The sequence below is a fragment of the Oratosquilla oratoria genome, chromosome 5, assembly GCF_046742065.1.
Source record: "Oratosquilla oratoria isolate Oo_2021 chromosome 5, ASM4674206v1, whole genome shotgun sequence".
Taxonomy (NCBI): domain Eukaryota; kingdom Metazoa; phylum Arthropoda; class Malacostraca; order Stomatopoda; family Squillidae; genus Oratosquilla; species Oratosquilla oratoria.
The window spans coordinates 46627879-46651908 of record NC_134781.1 but is presented as its reverse complement, the minus strand read 5'-3'; the positions used below and the strand labels follow the sequence as shown (position 1 = coordinate 46651908).

The window sequence follows — 24030 nt, the reverse complement described above, 5'->3', positions numbered from 1 at the left end:
TGTATGTGTGTGGTAAGGTCATGTTATTGTCCAAAGATTGGTCTAACTAAGAAATCTGAGATGTCATCCAGAAACGGTAATAAATTGGCTGCTATCGATCACATGTCTAATACCCGATCCATGACCCTGGTGAATCACCAGGAAATATAATAATGATAATAATGACTGATATGAATGACGATAATAATAATAATATTAATAATAAGTAATAATAATAATAATTAATAATAATAATAGTAATTAATAAATAATATTAATAATGATACGATAATGATAATAATCCCAATTATAATAAGTATTACTAATAATAATAATAAAATAATAATAACTAATAATAATACTACTAACAATAATAATACTAATAATTGATAATAATAATAACAATAATGATAATAGTAGTAATAACAACAACAATAACAATAGAAATAATAAAAATAATAATAATAATAATAATAATAGTAATAATAATAATAATGGTGATGATGACATTAATAATAATAATAGTAATAGGTGTTGGGGAGAGTGGTGGGATGTAGGAAGGAGTGTGACTGGTTACCATTGTTTAGGTGTGGTTTGTACAAAGTATTCGTAAGCAGGAAGGTCGGGTGTGTATACAGAGATTAGTCGATGGAGGCATAGACAAGAGTTTGAATGTGTTAGAGATAAGTAAGAAGATATCTGCCTACTTTACAGGGTTGCATCAGGCTTTTAAGTCTCTTCGTAGAAGGTAAGGCTACGTAAGAAGACCAGAGAATATTTCTGAGGTGATGTCTTCGAAGAGTGGAGATCCAGAGAGCAGATGGTAACTGGGCGATGTTGGAAGAGTCTGGCTGCGATGGAAGTGGGATACGAAGCTTGAGTAGTAGCGATGTGATACCTGAGCGTACCATGAACGCTGTTCCTCCTCGTTTGACTTAAATAAAAGTTCTACTGTAGAACTGAGTGCATTAATGTTTGGGTTAGTGGAATACAATTGTGGCTATGGGTTACATGTCAGTTGGAGTTGATGTAGGAAATGTGGGTCACTGTCGTCAGGCCCTCTCGATGATTATGGGCGTCGACGAGCCATAATTTTGTAGGGACAAGGGAGCTTTTATATGAGTGGGTGGGTGGTTCTTTGTGAGGATGGTTTGGAGATTTGGCGTTGTATGTTGAAAGTGGGCGGATGTGTTCATATCTTTGGGGGAAATATATTTTTTGATGAAAGGGGTTTGGGTAGAGTGCGTGGAAGGGAGGGGTTAGATTATGGAGATGAAGAGTTTGAGGACGACCTCAGTAATCATTCATTCCAGTTGGGTCTGAGGGCATTGGGAGATCTAAGAAACTAATGGGACTGTGTGCAAAAAGTTCATGTGGGTATAGTTTGATCTTTTGATGGGAGAGAGGGCATTTTTGGTGTAGGAATGGGGTTTATTTCGATTTGGACTTCATATTCTGAAAGTGCGTAAGCTCCGATGGGCAGGGAGGGCGGGGGCGAAATGCTCCGAGTGTTTGGGAGGCGTTTTGAAAGAGGAGAGGATACAAATGTGATTATCTCTACGGTAATATTAATAATCATACCGTTTCAGCTGGAGAGTTAATGAGGTCATTATTCCAGACCATTACAATTTGCCTGTGTTAAGTGATCTTTTCCAGTACAGTGGAGCAGGTAATACGGTGTTCACCACCTTAGACTTAAGGGCGGGCTTTTGGCAGATTCTCTTGTAAGATCACTGCCTTCTCGACTCCAACAGGACATTATAAATGTCTTCGTTGCCCCATGGGGTTACGAAATGCTCCTTTGACTTGCCAGCGTTTGATTAACTTCATTTTTCATGGCCTATTGAGGAATGGACTTTTTGTTTACCTAGACGACTTAATCTTAGTCTTCAAGGATGTGGAAAGCCACTTCAATAAGTTGTCCATGGACCTGCAACGTTTTGCTGATGATAGATTGAAACTCAGTTTGCCCAAGTGTTCTTTTTTTAAGTCTAGCATCCAATTCCTAGGTCATGTTGTAGACAAACATGGTATTCACACCACAGATGATAAAGTCAAAGCAGTTAGGGACTTCCCTACACCTAGGTCAGTTGAACATGTACGTTCCTTCCTTGGACTGGCAGGATACTATCGTGCATTTATTAAGAATTTTGCTTCAATTGCATCTCCCCTTACTCGTCTCCTCAAGAAGGATACTTCCTTCCAGTGGCGTGATGTTCATCAGGAGAGTTTTGATTCATTGAAATATAACCTTACTGAAGCGCCTGTGTTGACATTCCCAGATTATAGTCTTCCTTTTACTATTTGTACAGATGTTTCTGGTACAGGTATTGTAGCTGTACATATACAGCAAGTAGATGGATGTAGATACAATGTTATTGCATATGCTAGTCGTATTCTTAACAAGCCTGAGTCACGTTATTCTGTTACACACTTAGAGGCACTGGCAGTAGTGTGGGCTTTAAAGCATTCTCAAGATATCATTTTTGGATATTCTATTACAGTTTACACTGACTACACTGCTGTCACACAGCTTTTCAAGGGCAAAAACCTTTCAGGCCGCCTAGCCAGATGGTTTTTTAAAATTGAAGAATTCAACCCAACCCTTAAGCATATTCCAGGACGTGCAAACAATGTCCCTGATGCACTTTCACGTAATATACCTGTAGCTGCAGTTACAGTAATTGACATCTTCTCTCTGCAGGATCTGGCTAAAGCTCAGCGTGAGGACCCTGTTTGGTCTGCTGTTAATTATGCTTTGGAATCTGGTGATGATACCACCTTACCAGATTTACCTGTACCACTGTCCCATTTTTATCTACAGGACAATGTTTTTATTTGTAATGAAGAAGTTATTGAGCAGGATGTAACACAGTGATCCCTGAGTCTCTAGTCCTGGTGTAGCAAGGTCACGCCTTAAAGAATTCGTTTTCTATAATGTACTCACACCATTAATTTCCTGTATCAAATAATTGTCACCCATTGAAACTAGTAATTATGTAAACATATATTGATTAACAGTTTTATATCTCACATATCAATATATAAATTTATAAACATCTGTAGTAATATTTTGTATAGTTAAATTTATATTTTATGAAATAATTTGTGTACAGTGCACCTAAATGTGACATATGCCCTTTTTGTGTTTCGCAGCCTGATTTACCTACAGTCCGTATTGTATTTCCAATGAAAAAAGTCTCAAGAGACTTAGAGTTTCTTTACTTCCTTCTCTCGCGGACAAATTCCGTCACCATTATGTGGTAACATACTACAACAAATGGTGAACCCGGAGTTGGAGATCGGACATCACAGCCATCTCCACTGCACCAGAGGACGGCGCCCCTTGCTATGAGTCCAGCCATCGCAGCAGCCCTGGACGACGCCCCTTACAGAGAAGCCAGCCGTCCCAGGAGCCCCGGACGACGCCCCTTACAGAGAAGCCAGTCCAGGACGACGCCCATAGCAGCGAGGTCAGCTGTCGCCGGCCACCAGGAGGTCCTGCGCTGGGCCTACCGCCGGTCCAGACGAATAGGAAGACTTTTTGACAATCTCAGGCACGTTGCTAGTAGCCTCCATAAATATTGGGAGGGTTGGCCTCCATATGTCAATGCTTGCACTGACATATGGTAAGACAGATAAGACGCCTCATTACGTCATCTATGAAGTTGAAGAAAGGCTCCCATATGTGTTAGACAGTCTTACTCGTCCCCGCTACAATTTTGATGATTATAGCCAACTCCAATGTCACACATTGCATAGGATATATGATTATCTGAGAGAAAAAATCGATGTCTTGAAGTCCAAAATGTTGAAACACCAGCATAGTAAGGCTATGCCTATTAACAACACAAATATTGGTGATCATGTTTATAAAAGCATGCCTGACCGCCAATCTAAACTCAATTGTAGGTTTACAGGTCCCCTTTTGGTGACTGAAAAGTTGCATCCCAATAAGTTCAGGGTCTTTGATCCTTCCCAGGGACTGAGTGAAGTATTGCACGTGGACAGGCTTAAGGTAACAAAAGTGCCTATCCCTGGATTTGCCCCCCTCCCAAGGCCCATTGTACAAACTATGCGTTATAATCTACGTTCAAGATGTCCTATGCATTAATATCTGTATGTGTCCATTGCTTATGTTGTTATCCATGATTGTCTTGATTCGTATAATGTGTAAATTTTGTTTAGCAATTAAGTGTATTGTCTTGATTTGTATAATGTATAACATTTATTTAGCTATTAAGTGTCATGTCCCGGATGTCCGGCTTTTATTATCTCTATTCTAATACTAGCGCTAGTACTTATATATACGTATACATTTATTCATGTGTTCTTATATTCTTTTGTATAGATATCTGTGTGTGTGTTGTGTATGTTTTCTTGTATAGGGTGTGTTCATGTGCACATTTTTCCCCACACTTTTTAATGTAAAATATATATAAATGTAGTGTGCGTGGAGTCAGTTGTGTATGTTTTGAGTTTTGTCTTGCCTTCGTCATTTATTTTTCTCGTTTGCTTGGTGGGGTCACCGATTGGTTGTGGCCGAGCGATGTGATGGTGTGGTACGCTGTAGCATCGTTTAATTATGTTATGTATTATACTTGTGTATTGCTCAATCAGGAATTGTATATTTTCCCCATTGTATACTTAATAAGGTCAATTGTGTATTTTGTATTTTTGTACACGAGTCTGAAGGGAGAAACAAGCGAGCTCATGTATGTTTGGCGTCAAGACAAGGCGCGACGTTCAGTTTTAACTCAGCCTCCGAAGTGAACGCACGCTTTTGTCTATTTTAGTTCTTTATCGAATTTTGATTTAATACACTAATTTACATTAATAATATACTTTCAATTAGCCACCCTACTATAATATTTTCACTGTTTATTAGTTTATTCGTACAGCAGACTTTTATTATTCTTTGTTCGGAGAGCTCTTCCAAGATTTTGTTTCATAGTAATTCCGTAGTCATGGGATAGTAACCACTTCCACGCTGTTATTTATTGTTGCATGAGTTAATTTTGGACTGGGATACCATCAAGGGTTATGAACTGGAGTCTGTCATATTGGGTTCTTGATTATATTTCCACTATGAGGGGATTTTTTTTAGCGAGGTTTTCCGCATGAAGCGAATAAGTCTCTATTTACTTCAAAAGGAAATTGTGCAGCAGGAGATGGTCCACTAGTAATGTTCAGGACAAGACATTTAGAGTAATGTAAATCATGGTCCACTTTATCTCGGTACGAGTCGAGATGGGCTCGAGAAGAGCGGGGTAAGTCCGGGAACATAATATCACTTAATGAGACTGAAGTTGTAGCTGTGGGTCTCAATTGTCATTCCGTTGCGTCGGCATCGATCATTTCTTGTTCTTGGGAGGATGGGGGTCATCATCGTGCCATCATAGTAAGTAGAGTTTAAATGTGTTAGAGAGGCTTCATCACTCCGTTGATCGGAAAGTGTCACAGGGCGGGGAGTGGTGCAGTTTGATTCACCTTGCCGGGAGCAGGTCTCCAATCAAGGGCAACTGGAAAGAACTATTCTGGGCCACTATTTCTAGGTCCTTCCCCAGGTGGGATGAGTACTGCAGATACTTAAGAGCGATATTCAGTCCTGTTAGGTTGCTCCTGAGTTGTATTGCCTTCCTAGTCCCATTAAAGCAAGGGTTCTCAACCTTTTTTTCCGTTACGTTCCCCAAGAGTCATAAGACCATCGACCTATACCCCCATTAACCTGACACAGGATATAGAATGGTAATATATCAACACTAATTAAATATACAATGGCACCACAATGGATATCAAATGGTTCAAATTGTAATGACTTTATTCATCAGTTAAGCATTAACATAAAAAACAATGTACAATGTTCTCTCTCTACATATTTAAATGTTTAAAGAAATCTTTTGCTAGTCATCTAAGTACCCCTGGAAACCGTCCCGAGAACCCCTGGGGGTTCGCGAACTCCAGCTTCAGAATCCCGGGTGGATTTTCACGAGGTTCATCCAGAGATCACCATTTCCTGCTTCCACCATCACGTATCATCGCCGAAAGACTTGTGTCAGTATAGAGAAAAATTAAGCTATTGTGAAACAGTTGGAAGAAAATTACTACAATGACTGAATATACTGTTATTCTCATTTGCTACTTAACATTTAATACTGATTTCCCTGGGGAAGGAATCGACGCAAGGGATCACCACCATGAAGGTCTGTGGCAGCATTTAGTGTTCTTAGAAGGAAGAAGGTCCGGAGAAAGGCCTAGCACCTTCCACCACAAAATGCATGAACAAAGAAGGCAGGGCACGGGCTCCCTCCGTGCATGAAAAACAAAAAAATATCGTCTACCCCAGAGCTCTTGCTGACTAAAACACATTTGTGTTACAACTGTTGGTCGCATTCCCCTACAGATCTTTACCAAACTCGGCACAGAAATCAACGTGCATCCTCGAATGTTTCATAAACAATAAACATCCAGGTCCGGGCTTCCACTGGGTACGTAGAACAGGAAATATTGTTTATACCAGAACACTTGCTGAAAAACCCATTTCTAATGGAATTGTATATCACTATTCCTCCTATACATGCATCCTAGAATAATGAAGAAACATAGAAAACTTGGATCCGGGGTTCCTAGAGGGTATTATCCATTGGGTGTCCGGTTAACATCTAGGCATTACCGGTTACTTCCGCTGTTTGTTTTGGAACAACGTCGATATGTCTCAACAAATATTTGACAGACTTGACAAAGAAGTCCATCCAGGTCTGGGCCCTAGCCTGGGTAATATTTGTAAGGTGTCTGCTTGTCACCCGGGCAACGCCGTGTAGCTCTTCTGATTTTCTTGTACTTGAAAATATCTTTCGTGCGAGATAGATACTGCATGGAGAAATATATGAACTACTAACATCAACATTTATGTTTATATAGTAGAAACCATATCTTGGTTCAAGACTTCTGGTGGATGTCGTACGTGGATAATTCTAACGATGATCTGTGAAGACGAATTGGTAAAAAGAGATCGAGACTGAGATCGAGAGAGAGAGAGAGAGAGAGAGAAAGAGAGAGAGAGAAAGAGAGAGAGAGATCGACAGAGAGAGAGAGAGAGAGAGAGAGAGAGAGTTGAGAGAGAGAGAGAGAGAGAGAGAGAGAGAGAGAGAGAGAGAGAGAGAGAGAGAGAGAGAGAGAGGAGACAGGGTTGTGTAAAATATGGAACATGAATGAAAAATGAGTGGGATGGGAAGGAATACGGAAGACAAGAAAAATGAGACGAAACAATCACTGGAGGAAAGCGCCGGGACTATGCACAACTGCACTCATCCTTCTCCAGTCCTGAGGATCATTATCGACAAGTTCCCAGGAAAACTCCTGACAAATCTCTACAGTATCTGGGTCTACAAAATCTATCTAACATATAGTCACGTAGTGTATGGGCGCACCCTCGGCCTCTTTCACGAAAGGCCACTTCCCTCAGAGATCACCTTACCTAGGATCATCGCCTGAGGGGCAATCCGAGTGACAGCAATGCTCAGCCACCCTGCTGGCGCTCAGAAATAAGGCAGGTTACTTCTATGGCGAAAGAAACACACACACACACACACACACACACACACACACACACACACACACACACACACACACACACACACACACACACACACACACACATACTCTCATTTCAACGTCATAATTCAAGTCCTGACTTGAAACATGACCTCGACATCACCTCCCGTGATCCTTCACAAATTTTGTGGTGAAAGCCTGCAGACACGACTTCAAAGACCTGGTAAAGTTCTGCGTCTCACATTCATATATACAGAATAAGACGAGAGGAATTACAAAGGGCATGGAAACACATATCTATGTTTCCTTGCACTGGAGGAAGGATAATATGGGAAATCAAAGGTGGGACAAGAAGAGCAAGGCTACAGCTAAAGGGATAGAGCGAAGCTAAAGGAGTCAGTATGAGGCAACGAAGAATGGTGATTAGAAGACCTTTGCAAGTGAAGAGAAAATCGAGAGGATCTTGGACGAGGCTAATTGCATTCACCTTATAGTAGTATAAAGGAGAGGAAAAACGCTCGTGGGGTGGTGGGGACTGGGAAAAGAATAATGAGAACGAGGATCACATTGAAGAGAGAGAGAGAGAGAGAGAGAGAGAGAGAGAGAGAGAGAGAGAGAGAGAGAGAGAGAGAGAGAGAGAGAGAGAGAGAGAGAGAGAGAGAGAGAGAGAAAGAGAAATACAGGACTAGAGACTGGGACTGATGAATGATAAAACCATAAATACAAGGAAGTATACGGACAGAAAAAAAATACAAAACAAAAATATTGGTGCACTGCGGCAGGAGAGATATATTCATAATGTTACATTATGACAATACCGAAGCACATCATAATGGTGACAAGAACGGTAAGGTTGTATGGCTAAAGAAACAAAAAATGAAGCACGTTTACGAAAGCAGAGTAACCTACAGCCCATGCGATAAGCAAAAGCAAACGTTCAAAATAGGCGAGAAGCAAGAATTATAACAATGTGATATTCGGATTCATAGAAATCTACAATGCTCAAAAAATGTACCGTATACTATTCACTAGTTACGAATGTGCTCATAAAGCTACCATAGTGTTTAAATGTCCCTCACACATTTTTAAATGCTTACAAAGTACAAATCAAATTATCGTACAAACTGCTATTATTTAAGCACCATCTGAAGCTTCTTTCATAAGTTTGCTCAAGAACTAAGGGCGAAGGATGGGAGCTAAATCTATGGAGGGGAGAAGGCTAAGCGTAGAAATGTGTTATCTGGCAGCCCAGGCTACATGCAAGGCGGCAGCACTTACTAATTACCCTGGAAGTGAGACTATAGTGGGCAAGTGACGGCTGCTCAAGTTACCTGGAGAGACGTTTGATTGCCAGACCGCGCGAGGGCCGAGGTGATCAGGATTCCTGTGAGTTCCTTGGATCCCCGGCGCCCACGTCCCCACTCCTCCAGGATCCGTGGGGGAAGAGTCCCTCGGAGACGACTGGCCTGACTGTCGAGGTGTGGGCGAGGACGTCGAGGCCGCCGACGAGTCACCACTGTCGAGATCCTCGTCCGTTGCCCCGCGAGAACGTAGGTCCTCATAGCCCCGACCGCGGTTGGTCACGGCACGCAGGAGCCCGTAGTTCGGCCGTGACGCCGACCTGGGCGAACTGTCCTCCTCGTCCTCGTCCTCCTCTTTCCCTAGGGGAGCGTACCGGTGTCCCCGGAGGCCTCGCCGGGCACCTCCCCTCCCTCCTCGTCCGACCTTCCGGGAGTAGGCCACGGGGGGTCGCCCAGAATCCTTGAGCTTCGCGCAAGGGCGAACGACAGGAGTATAGCTGTTCCCTCGCTCACCAACGCTAACTCTGGTTCGTCCCTTTGATGTGACCTTGACGACGGTTTCCACGCGAGGGGGCTTTACGGGTGGAGGGGGGCTCGGGGCCCCGTCCCCGCCACTCTCCTCAGACACGGCTTCCACCACTCCCCCGCCCCCGTGGCCATTGACCATAGGCACGGGAGCCAAGGCCGTATATCGAGGGCAGAACGAAGGAAAGGGCGACGAGCCCCCGTGGTGGAGAAGCCTGTGGTGGGCGGCGTCAACGGGCATGACGTCAGAGCAATTGTCACCAGAATAGTCACGCTACGCCACTGACCAGTCACATAACGTTTGAACTGCACGGGATCTCGACACACCAGTTATTTCATCGCGTGCAGGACAAAACGCCTACGACGACGACGACGATGGAAACGACGACAACGACAATGACGTGGTCCCGAACTCTCACACCTTGACCATCTCGTCGTCGAGAAAGAGGGGAAATCGGGGAGCTACTTCTTCATTTGGGTTTCCGAGTGTCACCACATGGTCACTGGTCAACTCGATCATCACGCGACAAGAATAACACTCACTCCCGTAGCGACACACAAATTCTTCCTGTACGCAAATGCCGGAATGAAAACTGCAAACAGAAATATAAAAATAAGATATAAAATCTCCGCTCATTAGGTTATTGAGGCACTACTTTAAGAACACCCGTCTTAGAGTACTGTCTCCCCGCCACCCGTCATCAGAACCCAAGAACACCCTTACTTCCATTACCCAAACGAAATTGAGATCTTCACTACTACGTTATTTTTTGGTTTGTAGTTGTCAGATATTCTTGGACTACAGGTTTTCATTGTTTCTTTTTTCTCATCTTGAAAGCTAATTCAATCAGATCTGAGAATTGTAAACTAAAACAATGTAATAGCAAAGAAAATATTCGCCTAGTTTAAACAAACTATAAATACTCATCCTGCCTAACGATGCGACTCGTTATGATCTACTCGGTGTAGCTGAAGCAAATAACTTTCTTGTCTGTGAACGGTGTATTCATGATGCCTCTGATTTCTCTTCATGAAAGGCGCGGTCGTATGGCAACCGTCACCGGTCTTCGGGGGGTTCCCATAGGTCTCTAAGAGAAGAGAGCTCGTAGTGCTGTCTGCATATTTAAATCGTGGAGCTGTTTCTATGTCATCGGTTAACAACATGGGGTGGGAGAGGAGGAAGACGAGAGCAGTCGTTAGAGCCCAGCTCTCTTTTTATAAGACGACAACACCGGGAAACAGTAGAAGCTGTGTCCGGTAAACAAGGTATCTTGACCTGGGTCCGGAGACCGAGTACCAGACCTTCGGTGTTGCACATCGGGTGAAGGTACGGGTGCTGAAAGCCTTTGGAGACAGGCGGTAAGGGGAGAGTATCATATCCGACGTCCGCCACAAAGGGCCATCACATGCAAGCGCAGATCATCGATTACTGTAATCATAACCATGTACAGTGTCTGAAATGAGGGCATTGAGGGCATAGAAAGAAATGAAGAAAAAAATGCACTCAGAGGAACCTTATCTAACATAGCCTTCCCTAACCTAACCCCACCTTAACCCAGCATAGCCAAACCAAACTTAACCTCCCTAATCCCTAGGTCTTATGAGTTTCATGAGATTAGGGAGTGCATATTATTAAGAGTGAGTGCATATCACACGTATAACATATATTGGGAAAGTGTGAATTCCATGTATGATAATGACTGGGTGGTGCAAATTATACGTATAAAAATAACTGGGGATTCAAAATTCAAGGATAATGGACGTAACAACGGAAGACAGGACAATAATTTCCACGTCGTCACTCTTCAAAACTTATCAACACTCATCTCCGTCCGGAGGTGCAGACCCGAGGTTTTCAGTCCAGGCCCTAGATACCTACCAACACTTTTTTTTTTTTTTTTTTTTTTTTTTTTTTTTTTTACGAAAGGAGACCTGCCAGCCGGAGACTGATCTCCTTCTTCTCCTTCTTCTCTTGCTCCAAGAACAACTGCAGCAAAGAGGACTATCTAATGTTTCTTCCTAAAGAGATCTATGGGAGGATCGGAAGACCGTTACTACGGGAGTGTAAATTTTCAGTAAAACAAACTAGAGGCAACAAACATAACTGCAATTTCTATTATTTCTGTAACTGCCGTTATCATTATCATGGGGAAAGGGATTAACGATGGGTAACTGCTAGCAGCCCTGATACCCCAAAGTTCAACTCCAGTATCAACCTACTACTCTCGACTTTCAACTTTTAAGAGAGAGGAAAGAGGACTTTTATGAACAGCTGAAATCTAGCGACTTTTTATTTTCATTTCAGTTAATAGATGAATGAAACACAATTTGAAACGAATTTATTGATTTAATATTTCCTCCATGATGCCTTTTTGGACCCCCTCAAGAACCGGATTTGATACCCCCAAGGGTTGTTGAGGCACTACTTTAAGAACACCCGTCTTAGAGTACTATCTCCCCCCCCCCCCACCCGTCATCAGACCCCAAGAACACCCTTACTTCCATCCAGAGGTTTCCGGATTGGGCTCAATTTCTTATCAACATCGACTCATTTTTTTCTTCTCCTTCTCTTTTTTACATAAGATCTGACAGCAGGTGATTACAAGTCGGTGACAGAAATATGCAGAAAACAGTTTAACGTCATTTTCTCGGAGAGGTTTGTGGGAAGGCCCGAGGAACAATGAAACGGAAAGCATTTTGAGTTGATTGAAATGACTGTGTAGAGATTTTTTGAAGAAATTTAAATGTAGTGGTGGTGAGGGATCTTGATACTGGAATAAATGAGTCAAATAAAAGGAATAATACGAAATCATGGAGCGACACGAGGGAACAATAACAGAGATTTTGGAGATGTATATTGAAAACGAAACAATGATAACAATTACAGAGTTTAAGAAGAAAAACAAACATAGGTATACGTGGGTTAAGGTGGTTGGTGGAAAGGAAGTCGCGAGGGCGTTCATTGGCTCTGTAGTGGTGCCTAAGGAGGCTTAGAAGAGTTCTGAACGTAAATACATCCAGGAGGAGAGAAGGCACGGGATTGTCGGATCATTATCAAGTGGAACGTAAACAGCCTTCGGCTGACGTGTGGCGGGAGACAGGAATGATCCTTCGTCTACGAAATACTTGAGGGATGTGTCAACGAATGGGTTCTGGGTGGATGTTGGGTGAGTATGGTTTTATCCGGCTATCCCCCTTATAATTATCTATGTATTAATCTATCTATTTATTTATTCATTTATCTATTTATTAAATTTGTTTGTTTCTTTGTTTATTTAGCTATTTGTTTATCTATCTATTTACTTGTTCATTTTTACCCTATTATTATTTTCCTATTTATACATTTTCCTGTTGGGTGTTGACTTGTACCTTGCCGCATAAATGAGTAACGCAAATTAGTTTCCAGCAAACAATCATATTACCGGGTTATGTGTAATATATTGAAACTGTTTGAGAGCAAACCTGGATGAAAGGCAATGCCACTTAATGCAACAGATCTTTAATCGAGACAGGTGCAATTTCATCTGTAAAATACCTCACATCAAAAAACAGTCAATAAATAGGAATGTCAAAGGCTTGGCAACAAAATTTTTATTCGTATAGTCAGATGGTCGCTATTCTTGTCGTCGTCACTAATCCTAAAGATCAACCGTCTCGTCTGCTGCCCCTAGGTTATACTAGCAGAGTCAAAAAGTACGTTGTAGTTGTGCTTTGGTAATCTAGGTTACACAAATGCGCACGCGCAGACACACTTACATACACACACACACACACACACACACACACACACACACACACACACACACACACACACACACACACACACACACACACACACACACAAACACACACACACGCACACGCACGCGCGATATAAAAATAGCATTTCACTATACGTAAAAAAATTAATTGAAAATCTGATCCACCCAAGATTAAAGTATACAGCTGCGGTATGATTTCCACAAAAAATAGAACGGCTTAAAGATAGATAACATATAAAGGGCAGCAACAGAATGGTCCCCGGCAGACAGAAGAGAGAGAGAGAGAGAAAGAGAGGGAGAGAGAGAGAGAGAGAGAGAGAGAGAGAGAGAGAGAGAGAGAGAGAGAGAGAGAGAGAGAGAGAGAGAGAGAGAGAGAGAGAGAGAGGGAGAGAGAGAGAGAGAGAGAGAGAGAGAGAGAGAGAGAGAGAGAGAGAGAGAGAGAGAGAGAAGAGAGAGAGAGAGAGAGAGAGAGAGAGAGAGAGAAAGAGAGTGAGAGAGAGAGAGAGCTGGGCCTTATTGGAAAAAGAGTAGAAAGAGGTGAAGTGGGTGCTTAAAAGGCACATCTAGATAGTTTACATGAAAACACAAGTTAATTCAAAACTAAGTTTGACTAAAGGAGACACGGAGATGGGAACTCATGAGAGTAGGACCTTCCCGGCATACTGCAGTTATGTAAATATATTCAAATAAATAATACATATCAGCACTTTTTACACCAACATTTTCAGCATTATCTTTATTCAAAGGGATAATAAACTTTGAAATTTGCCGCCAAGGGATTATTGTTAATATTTGAGTGTTTTTATTTTTACACACTACAGTTATACCGATCATTAGTATTATTCAATATGGACTGATCTCAATACGTCAGTCAAATCAGATTAGTACTACATGAATTTCAGGAACAACGAGTTACTGTTTGCATGTGTTGACAGCTGGTATCACCTTTACTTGCCCTCACTTTCTCATTCTCTCTTTCTTACTTTCCATGCCTCTTTTCCCCCATCTCACTACCTGGACGAAAAAAAATATTAGCGAAAGTATTACCACATAATATATGTACAAACATACCAAACACACTACGGCGGTCCGGGTTCGAATCCCGCCCAGGGCTGAAATAATTTCAGTATCGCTGCGCTGCGAGTCGTTACTCCAACTCTCGTAAGCGGGGAATTGGGTGCGTGTGTGCGTGTGAGGTCACAGCATTACCCATGCATCGGTCACATATGAGCACTGAGCTCTCTTCCGGGAGGGAAATAGCTGTCGATCACGAGCCCAACACGTGATCCAAAGACCATGGTGAATCACACACAAGTGTGTGTGTGTGTGCGCGCGCGCGTTTTATCCTTAGAATAAACGTCATTTTAACTTGACGGACGTTCATCAACCGTCGGAATAACAACTGTGAAGGAGAAAAGATGTATTTATGGGAAACTGCAGCACAATGATACCTGCCGATCGATTTTCAAGTGAAACGAACGAAGAGCCTCCGTCAGTTTAAAATAAACGGATTGGTGTAAGCCGGGCACAATTTCTGGAATTGATTGCTGGGAGGCGATTTGAACCCCGATGAGAGCATGCGGGGAAACTCCCGAGGTTCATCCCTGATCCGCGTTACCACATCAAATTTGGAATCTGACACATCGAATGAACCTTTTAATGACTGAATGAAAGTAATATGATCTAAAACATCAACCCGAAAATGACAACAAAACAACTTCAGTTGCACTTTTGCTTCTGGAAACCAAAACTGTGTTATGTTCGTTTGGTGAAAGATGGGCCACGTGCAAGAGAGAAAATGAACGCAAAACAAGTGCACGGGTTCAACCCCGAGCTAAAGAAAGTGATGATGGAGTATTGTAAACAATACTTGAGGAAGCAGCCAAAGGAGGATATGTGGAGAGTGTGAACAACTGGTGAGGAGCGAGGCGGGAAATGCAGACTCAAGTGGCCGCAAGAAGAGGCAGAGGCAACGCATGCATACATGTGAGCGGAGCGTTGTGTTCGGCTGGGGCAGCGTTTCTCAACCTTTTCACCCTTGCGTAACCTTTAAAATAAATTGCATGTCTCAAGGAACCCCTGCAAAAAAAAAAAAAAAAAAAAAAAAAAAAAAAAAAAATTATATATATATATTTATATATATATATATATATATATATATATATATATATAATATATATATATATATATATATATATATATATATATATATATATACCATATCTTTCTAATTCTATTTTCATCGTAATACTAGGTTAGATAGGATGTCTATATTATATTATTACAATAACCAAGAATATGTCGTGCGTGTTTAATTACATTACGTATATGAAATTGAATTAGAAATAAAACATTGCATTAGCTTATCTCACTTGTTCTCGCGGAACCCTTAGGGACCTTTTGCGGAACCTTAAGGTTCCGGGGGAACCCTGGTTGAGAAACGCTGGCCTAGGGAACCTGCTCTCTCGTGCCACAAACATTCATCTGAATCTCTCAACGAAGAGAAATAGAACACACACAAACTCGTCAGCAGTTTTTATTTTTTTTTTTTTTTTTTTTTTTTTAGAAATACTAAAGCCCTACCACACTTCACCAAATAGTTTATACGAATGTGTTTCGACAAATGTCAAAACCAGCGTTGTGTAGTATGTGTTTGAATACTAAGCTTGAGTACCAAAGTTTAAATACTTTATTATAAATGTATTCCTATTACTTTTACTAACAAGTAGACATTAGTATGTCGTCATTCGTTGTATTTCTGAATTAATTTGCATGATGTGGCCAATTACAATATCACAAATTACAAATACAAACCAATTACAAATCAATGTAAACTTTAAGACTGACCAAATGTTTGTTCACGGCTGGATCATTCACATGCAACCTTTCACCAAGATCTAAGGAATAACAGGTCTAACCACTTCCGACCGAATTTCGAGGGAGTTGGCGCAGCGGGCCCGTGAACGGCACTGGCTGTTCAAAGTGGGGTTCGCGGGTCCTATAGCTGTCAGTTGAAGCTGTTGCGTCGTTCGGGTATGTTGTTGCCTTCGCTCGCACCGCTCCACGCAATTGTTATATTCTGACAAATATTATATAAAATATATATATAAATATATATAAAATATTATAGTTCCTGTCTATATATATGAATATATAATATATATGATATATAATATATATATATATATATATATAAAATATTATAGTTCCTGTCTTCCTTGGCGTTTCACAGTTTTCTTCAGTGTTTCACAAAGAGAAAACGGACCCAGCCTAATGACGTCAGAAGCTGCGCACAATAATTCAAACGGTCTGACCTGTTTATTTAGACCTTGCCTTTCACCAGTTTCGAGTTCCCTGTTTTTTTGTGTTTTTTTTAACTTTTGTACGAAAATTATTTTTCAATAGCAAATTGCTGGAAACGAATAATAGCAGTGTTACTGAAATTCTAAAAGAATAAAACGGATACGCCAATCGCCGTTTTCTTTGAACGGGATTAAATTTCACATTTTTTTTCTCCCTGGAGGTTCATTTAATATTTCAGCATATGCATTTTGATAGCAAATATAATATATATATCAATTATTAGTTGTATCTATAAACATAAGTATATTTATTAAGTTTTGTTATTCTCTCGCCTTTCTAGTGTATTTCACATCATTTTGGGATATTTCGTACTAAAGCACAAAATTATATCCGAACTGATTTCACTAGTTAACAGTAATTTTGCCGTCTTTTTAATTTACTTTATCTTTTTCTTCTGGTGCCTTTAACCCCATGTTCCTCTTACCGTCACCCCTAATCCTGGTTTGCACGGGGCAGGCTGAGAGGCAAATCAAGCGTGTAAGTCACCTAAACTGGAGAGGAAAGCGAGCAAGCACATGTCCACACAGGCCACATGCCAAGTCAGAGACAAGTGGCCTGCATGAACATGTGCTTGCCCGCTTGACTTGCCTCTCAGCTTGCCCCGTGTAAACGAGGCTTTAGGAACTCCAGAGTAGGCCAAGATAAACTTTTCTCAATTACTCAGGAGAAGACTATGCAACATGTAACGTAGTATAAGGCATGTAATGGAGAAGGAAACTGTGTTACATAAATTCAATTCCTGTGTATAGTTATTCAATTCTTGATTAGATTGTCGAAAAAAAACTCCTTTAATAGAACTCTTAACTTGAATGGGTATTTTGGGTTTCTAAAAACATGTTCCAAACATTTATGTGAGTCATTATATGCACTCTCTTCCACTGTTTCAACTCACTGCCTGCATGTCAAAGTTATTATTTCCTGACATTTGCTCCTACGGATTTCACACGCTCTCTCCACTATATATATATTTTTTTCATCAACTAATATTTTGAGAAATTCTAATCCATACATATGCCAAGGGATTTTTTCTCCCTTTTCCAGGGAGGTAGCCAAAGTCAAAAGGCATAATTCCACTCCCACCCATTTCATCCCCTCTCATTCCACTCCCATCCACCACCCCTCCTGGATGACGGGTAATCCCTGCATCTTGACCATCGCCTTGGGTCAAAAGCAATGCAGTAAAACACAGCACATCCACACCAAGTCCGCTAAATCTAATCCAGGGATGTCAAACACAAATCCTTTCGAGGGGCAATTATGCACTTGGCTATGGTCTCGAGGGCCATAAAAGTTAAAAAAAAAAAAAAAACGAAAGAATGTCTCGTCTTAACAGTTTATTTACATTTCTCTCAGTTATAACAATTATAGTAACTCGAGTTGGAAAATCTCTTGTCACCTCGTGGGCCATCCCGCGAGCACGCCTGATCTAATCCTTATACCGCGTATTTATACAACGAAAACAGTTGAAACCGAGTAATTTTCGACTTTCCAACAATCTTAAAACTTATCCACACTAGAAAGGAATTGTGTTGCAAAGATTCAGTTTCTGAGTGACGGTAATTATGGCTTGGAGATAAAATAGGTGACTACACAAATTACCTTAAATTACTCAAGATCGCTCTCTCTCTTGGAGCCTACTCTATTCATGCAAACACCCAGCCATGTTTCTTTTATATTCTTTCGTCTAGACTAGAGAAAATGCTCTCAATATTTTCCCTCCTGTTACAGCTACCCCTAAAAACTCCAGAGATGGCCAATACTAAACAAGTATTCAGGAGAAAACGGAAGGTAAACGTAGAAACATGTACTTCTGGGAGCATGTGATAGGAAAGGAAGACACGGTGTTATATCGATTCACATTCTGTGTGTAGTTATTGAATTCTAACTACGGTTTATATATGTATGTTTATATATATATGTGTGTGTGTGTGCGGAAAAATCACCAAGGAAAAAGATAAATTGATGACCAAGCGCTTTCGTATATTCAGACACAAGCCACTTAGATAATTTATAACTGGCAGATCATTATGGAACAAGTAATAGGTCTCACTGGGTTATCAGGCTTGTGGGTTTTAATTAATCCATACATGTATGGCAGAGAAGGTGAAGTGGATGAAAACTCTTTGATTAAGTGGTCATGACCTTTTAAAAGTTGTTTCAATTTTGATCTAAATTTGTTGTTGACTGACTAAAGGATTTTTCTTTAACTTAGTGTATGTGTTTTCATCACTCAATAAACTTTCCATTTTGTCAATGTAATCGTTCTTATTCAATATTACAACACTATTACTCCTATCTGCTTTAGTAACATGCAGTTCTTTGTCATTTTAAGTACTCTTGTAGGCTCCATCTCCAGTAGCCACATTAAGAACAATGTAGATTTAGTTGATAAGCTTAATAACCTAAATTTAAATTACCATTTCAAATTGATAAATTATGATATTACTTCATTATTTACTCGTGTACCTGTTTTTGATCTGTTGGTGTACCTTGAAGAAGAATTGAAGAAACATGAGTTGCCACTATCTACCACCACTATCATTGATTTAATTAGATTATGCATTGTTGACTCATATTTTGTATTTGACGGTAATTATTTCCAGAAAAAACTCTGGTATGGCTATGGGTAACCCACTTTCTCCAGTTCTTAGCAATCTTTACATTGAATTTTTTTTTAATTTAGTTATTACCTAAGGTTCTCCCCCATTATGTCACATCGTACAGATACATTGATGATATCTTATGTATTTGGCCTGCAAATTATAATCCTACTTTGTTTTTAACTAAACTCAATGCCTTGGTCCCTTCCATTAAATTCACCATGGAAATAGAAGAAAATAATCGTTTACCTTTCCTTGATGTAATGATTTACAGAAAGGAAAGGTCTTTCAAATTTGCAAGACAAAGATGTCAGTGTTGTCATCAATGTTTCTGAGAGCCCATAGTATTTGCAGTCCGGAGTTTTTGGATGATGAACTCTTAAGAATATTCAACATAGCTTCAAAATTAAAATATCCTAAGCACCTCGTGGAGATTTCTTATAAATAGGCAAAGAAATTTTTCTACGAGGAAAAAGCTAGTAAAACTTTTAATGTAAAAAACCTACTTGTGCTGCCTTTCAACGAGAATTTCGTCAAACTACCTCATATTCTTAAGACTTTCAACATTCAAGTGGCATTTAAGAACTCCAATACAGTCAGAAGTCTTTTAATTAAAAACTCGCCTTATAAGGAAGAAGGTTGCATCTATTCAATTCCATGTAAAAATTGCGACAAATGGTATATTGGTCAGACTGGGAAAGAATTAAAAGGTTAAAACAACATCAGTATAGTCAAGAGTGGGCAAATTTCTAATGCATTATTTATTCACCTAAGGGATTTTAATCATTGCATAAATTGGGAGGGAGCTAAAGATATTGTTAAAAATAAGTCATATTTGACTAGAAATATAATAGAATCCAGTCTGATCAAAGATACATTTGTCAATAACTTAAATTTAAGTCATAGTATGTACAAACTGGACAATTTTATTGTGAAAAAGGTAGTGGCCCAAACGTCCGGTGCCGCGAACATGGTCAGGTCGACAATAGAGCTTCAAACCTCACCCCACCTCCATATATATATATATATATATATATATATATATATATATATATATATATATATATATACATATATATACACAACAAAAATAGTTGAGAGAGATAGAGGGGGAAGGGAAAAGGTGTGTGTCTCTGTGTGTGTGTGTGTGTGTGTGTGTGTGTGTGTGTGTGTGTGTGTGTGTGTGTGTGTGTGTGTGTGTGTGTGTGTGAGAGAGAGAGAGAGAGAGAGAGAGAGAGAGAGAGAGAGAGAGAGAGAGAGAGAGAGAGAGAGAGAGAGAGAGAGAGAGAGAGAGAGAGAGAGAGAGAGGGGCAATCAAACAAATTACATTAGTTTATTCGTGACCGTTCTATATTCGAGGAATGCATCCATGTTTCTTTCATAATTCTTCCTGTTGGGCAATATTTTAACTTTTTTCTGCCTCTGATAGGGTTGGCCCTAGGACCTCCACAATAAGTTCTATTTGTTCAGATGGGAAAGGAAACATGAAGAAAATGTAACATAATGTAAGGCATATGATAAAGAAAGGGGGAATATCATGTAGATTCAGTGTCTCTGTATAGTTACTGAATGCCAATCATAGGTTAGAGGACAATCAGGTAGTTATGAAAATTACGCCAGCTTACTCATCATCATCATCATTATTATAATTATTATTATTACTATCATTATTATTATTATTATTATTATTATTATTATTATTATTATTATTATTATTATTATTATTATTATTATTATTATTATTATTATTATTATTATTATTATTATTATTATTATTATTTTAACGTAACGTGCTATGGGAACGTAATGGTGAGGATATGGATCAGTTTCCATTTCCATTTTTTGTGGCCCTCGAATCTACGATAGTCCAGCCATTTATTTTTCTTTTCTCATAGTTCCATAGTGGTGGTGGTGGTGGGGGTCATATGATGGTGAAGGAACTAACTGTGCGTTGTATCAGAGATCCTGCCCGGATTTATCTCGGGTTCGTCATGGTGTACAAGGAAGCTGGATTTAATCCTGCTCTAGTGTGTCTTGTTCTTGCTCCCTTAAAACCCTAGTTTTCATACATCCTTACATTGCCCTGTCTTCTATGTCATAAATCTGGTGTCGTCAATAAACAGTATACAAAGATGTAAATCATTAAAATGCTTATCCTGTTAAATTGAGTCAATATACTTCGTCAAGCTTGGGAAAAGAATGGAATTGGCATTGAACTTGAAGATGTGAACACTTCCCGAAATAAGCAGCCCAATGTATTTTCATCAAATTTCGTGTGTTTGCCTGAAACAAAAGTTGACCGCTTAATAGTAAACTTTATTGATGAGGGAATTCATCACTTTTATATTGCAGAAATAGAACCATTTTCTGATCTTATAATAAATGGGATACGGCCAGTTATATGATTTTAAGGACAACCATTTTCAGACGAAAAGAGGAAGATGCAATGGAAGGGCGAAAAATTGGTTCATGAATTGAGCATAAAGCTTATGTTGTTACTATTTGCGGAAATAAATCAAGTGATTATAAAACAGACCCACAAGATTTTTTTAGTGAATGCACACTTGCAAGTATATATGGAACCTTTCTAAAAAGTGAACAGTAAGCTTCTTTTTCATGCCAATATTTGAATATTCTATTGCTACGGTATTTTCTTAGTTTCACACGTGAAATGAACTTTGGGTACTTTCATAGAGTTACATTTCGTAAATGTACCAATGCATACATTTCTTACATGTGTAAAAATTCTGGTGTTTTTTACAACATTGACGAAGATCAATCTCTCATTTTATTCCTAACGTACAATGTAATTTCTAACATATTATCATAATCAATGGTATACATGTTGCATTATTAAGTGATGCAAGACAAAACGTACCTCGACTTCAAATTTTTTACTTTAACGATTTTTGAAATTATATCTTTTTACTGCCGTAATGAATTACATCAGAGAAAGAGAGCATAATACATGTTTGAAGTAAAATGTATGATTTATGAAAAAATAAAAATATTTTTGGTGCCCCTGATTTGACCCAATTGACCCAAATTTTTTATGGGGTCTTACGGGATCATTTACTGACCTTGCCCTGCCAACATTTTTACCGTTAAGTTGGTGCCAAATAGCTCGACTAAAATCAATACTTCACCCTCCGACTTCGTCCAGGGGGAGGTAAAAATACTATCTGATATGACATTGTCATACAATACTCTTGAATATTCACGCACTCTATCTGATATCGCTCCACCATATCGCCGAAGAAATTATAACTTTTACTTGTTGTAAAGAGCTACTTAACGTGTTTCTGGGACGGCAGTAATGTTCATATCTTTCGCGCCCAATTTTAGTTTGCATTTAAAATATGTGGACCCACGTTTTTGTGTAGACAATTTAACAATCAGTAATTGTGTTTGTATACAAATTCTTTGGTTCGGTTGCATTTGCCGAGATTAAGATAGTACATCTAGTGCTTTTCGCCTTCAGTACCTTAGCTTTTTGAGGCATGGAGCGCACATAATCACTCAGTGTATTATTTTACATTTTCATTATGCTTTTCTTTCTCTGGGGGCTACGTGAGATTGAGATGTTGGGTTATGAATATTTTGAACGTTGTTGTTGTTGAAAAGGTCCTCGGGGTCGATATTTTTGCTAAAGGCCCTTCTCTTCATCCAACTTTTATTCTTCTCACAAGCTTGTAAGTTGCACGCGGAATCTCACTAATATTTACTAGTATATATATATATATATTATATATATAATATATATATATATATATATATATATATATATATATATATATATATATATATATCGTTTTTTATTTCGCGCATATTTTCGGATCAATTCAAAGATATAATGACTACACTGTATTTCTCACTTGCGTAGATTGTTTGCGTTTTATCAATGAGTATGTCTGTCCTTGTACATTGTATCATTGTGCGAGACTGGCCGAAAGTTACGCTGCCGCTCGCAGGAACAAACTCCAGTATCCTGTGAACAACGAGAGCGTGGTGGTCCAGCAAAGCGGGGAAAAAATTCGAGAAAACGGGAATCGCGCGTAATACTAAGATATTGGTTCTCAAACTGGGGTTCACACTACCGAAAGAGAAGGTCTGAGATTTCTACAGGGTAAAGGTACTCATTGTATGATATAGATGAACAGATACTTAATTTACTCAAGATTCATATATCCGCTGGGGAATCAGTTATCTATTTCACAGCGATGTATTTTTTATTTTTTGTACATTTGATTTTGCACTGAATAGCTACAAATCTGTGGATGAGGACATGTATTTTGTTGCTATGGCCAGTGGACTATCGGCGCAGCTATACCTCGTGGATACTGCTGTACCTTAACTTAGACTTCACGTGCTGGTCTAGTTTAATAATGGGCGTTTATAGTTTGGTTACTAGTTCCCCGACTTCCAGCAACCCTTTCATCTACAAGTTGATGTCAGCAACTCCGGTATCGGGTCCGTCCTCTTACAAGAATACAATGGAGTTCTCCACGCTATCGCCTACTACAGCAAGAAACTGTCCCCTGCAGAGAACTACTCCACCATTGAAAAGGCAACTTTCGCCTGGGTCCAGGCCCTTGTCCACTTTGAAATCTACCTATTTTCATCCGAAACTACAATTCAAGTATATTCTGACCACAGTCCCTAGAATTTTTTTGAAGACCATGAAGAATAAGAATCTAACACTATCACGTTGGAGCCTATTCCTCCAATCATTTGATACAACAATCTACTAAATAAAAGGCGTCCACAATGTCTTGGCGGACGTACTTTCTCGAACTTAGCTTTTCAAGCAGAGTACGAAAAACTTTCCAAACAGTAAAGGTATAACGTAATTTGATGATTACGTTATTACATTTATATTTTATTTTCCTTCATGTTTTAACCATGTGTGCCAAGCCTTATGTTGTATGTTTTTCTTGATGTATTATC

General features: G+C 39.6%; 2 protein-coding genes across 5 annotated transcripts in view; both read right to left on the bottom strand.

Annotated features, from left to right (window-relative positions):
* The window catches only part of LOC143025498 (uncharacterized), a 1024106-nt gene that overhangs the window by 673211 nt on the left and 326865 nt on the right, over positions 1-24030 (bottom strand). The window lies entirely within an intron of this gene.
* Positions 8815-24030, bottom strand: part of LOC143025308 (uncharacterized) — a 114686-nt gene continuing 99470 nt past the window's right edge. Inside the window, exon 2 of the mRNA XM_076184782.1 lies at positions 8815-9952. Within this exon, the coding sequence (XP_076040897.1) occupies positions 8815-9600 (786 nt within the window). The 5' untranslated portion in view covers positions 9601-9952. The remainder of the gene's footprint in view (positions 9953-24030) is intronic.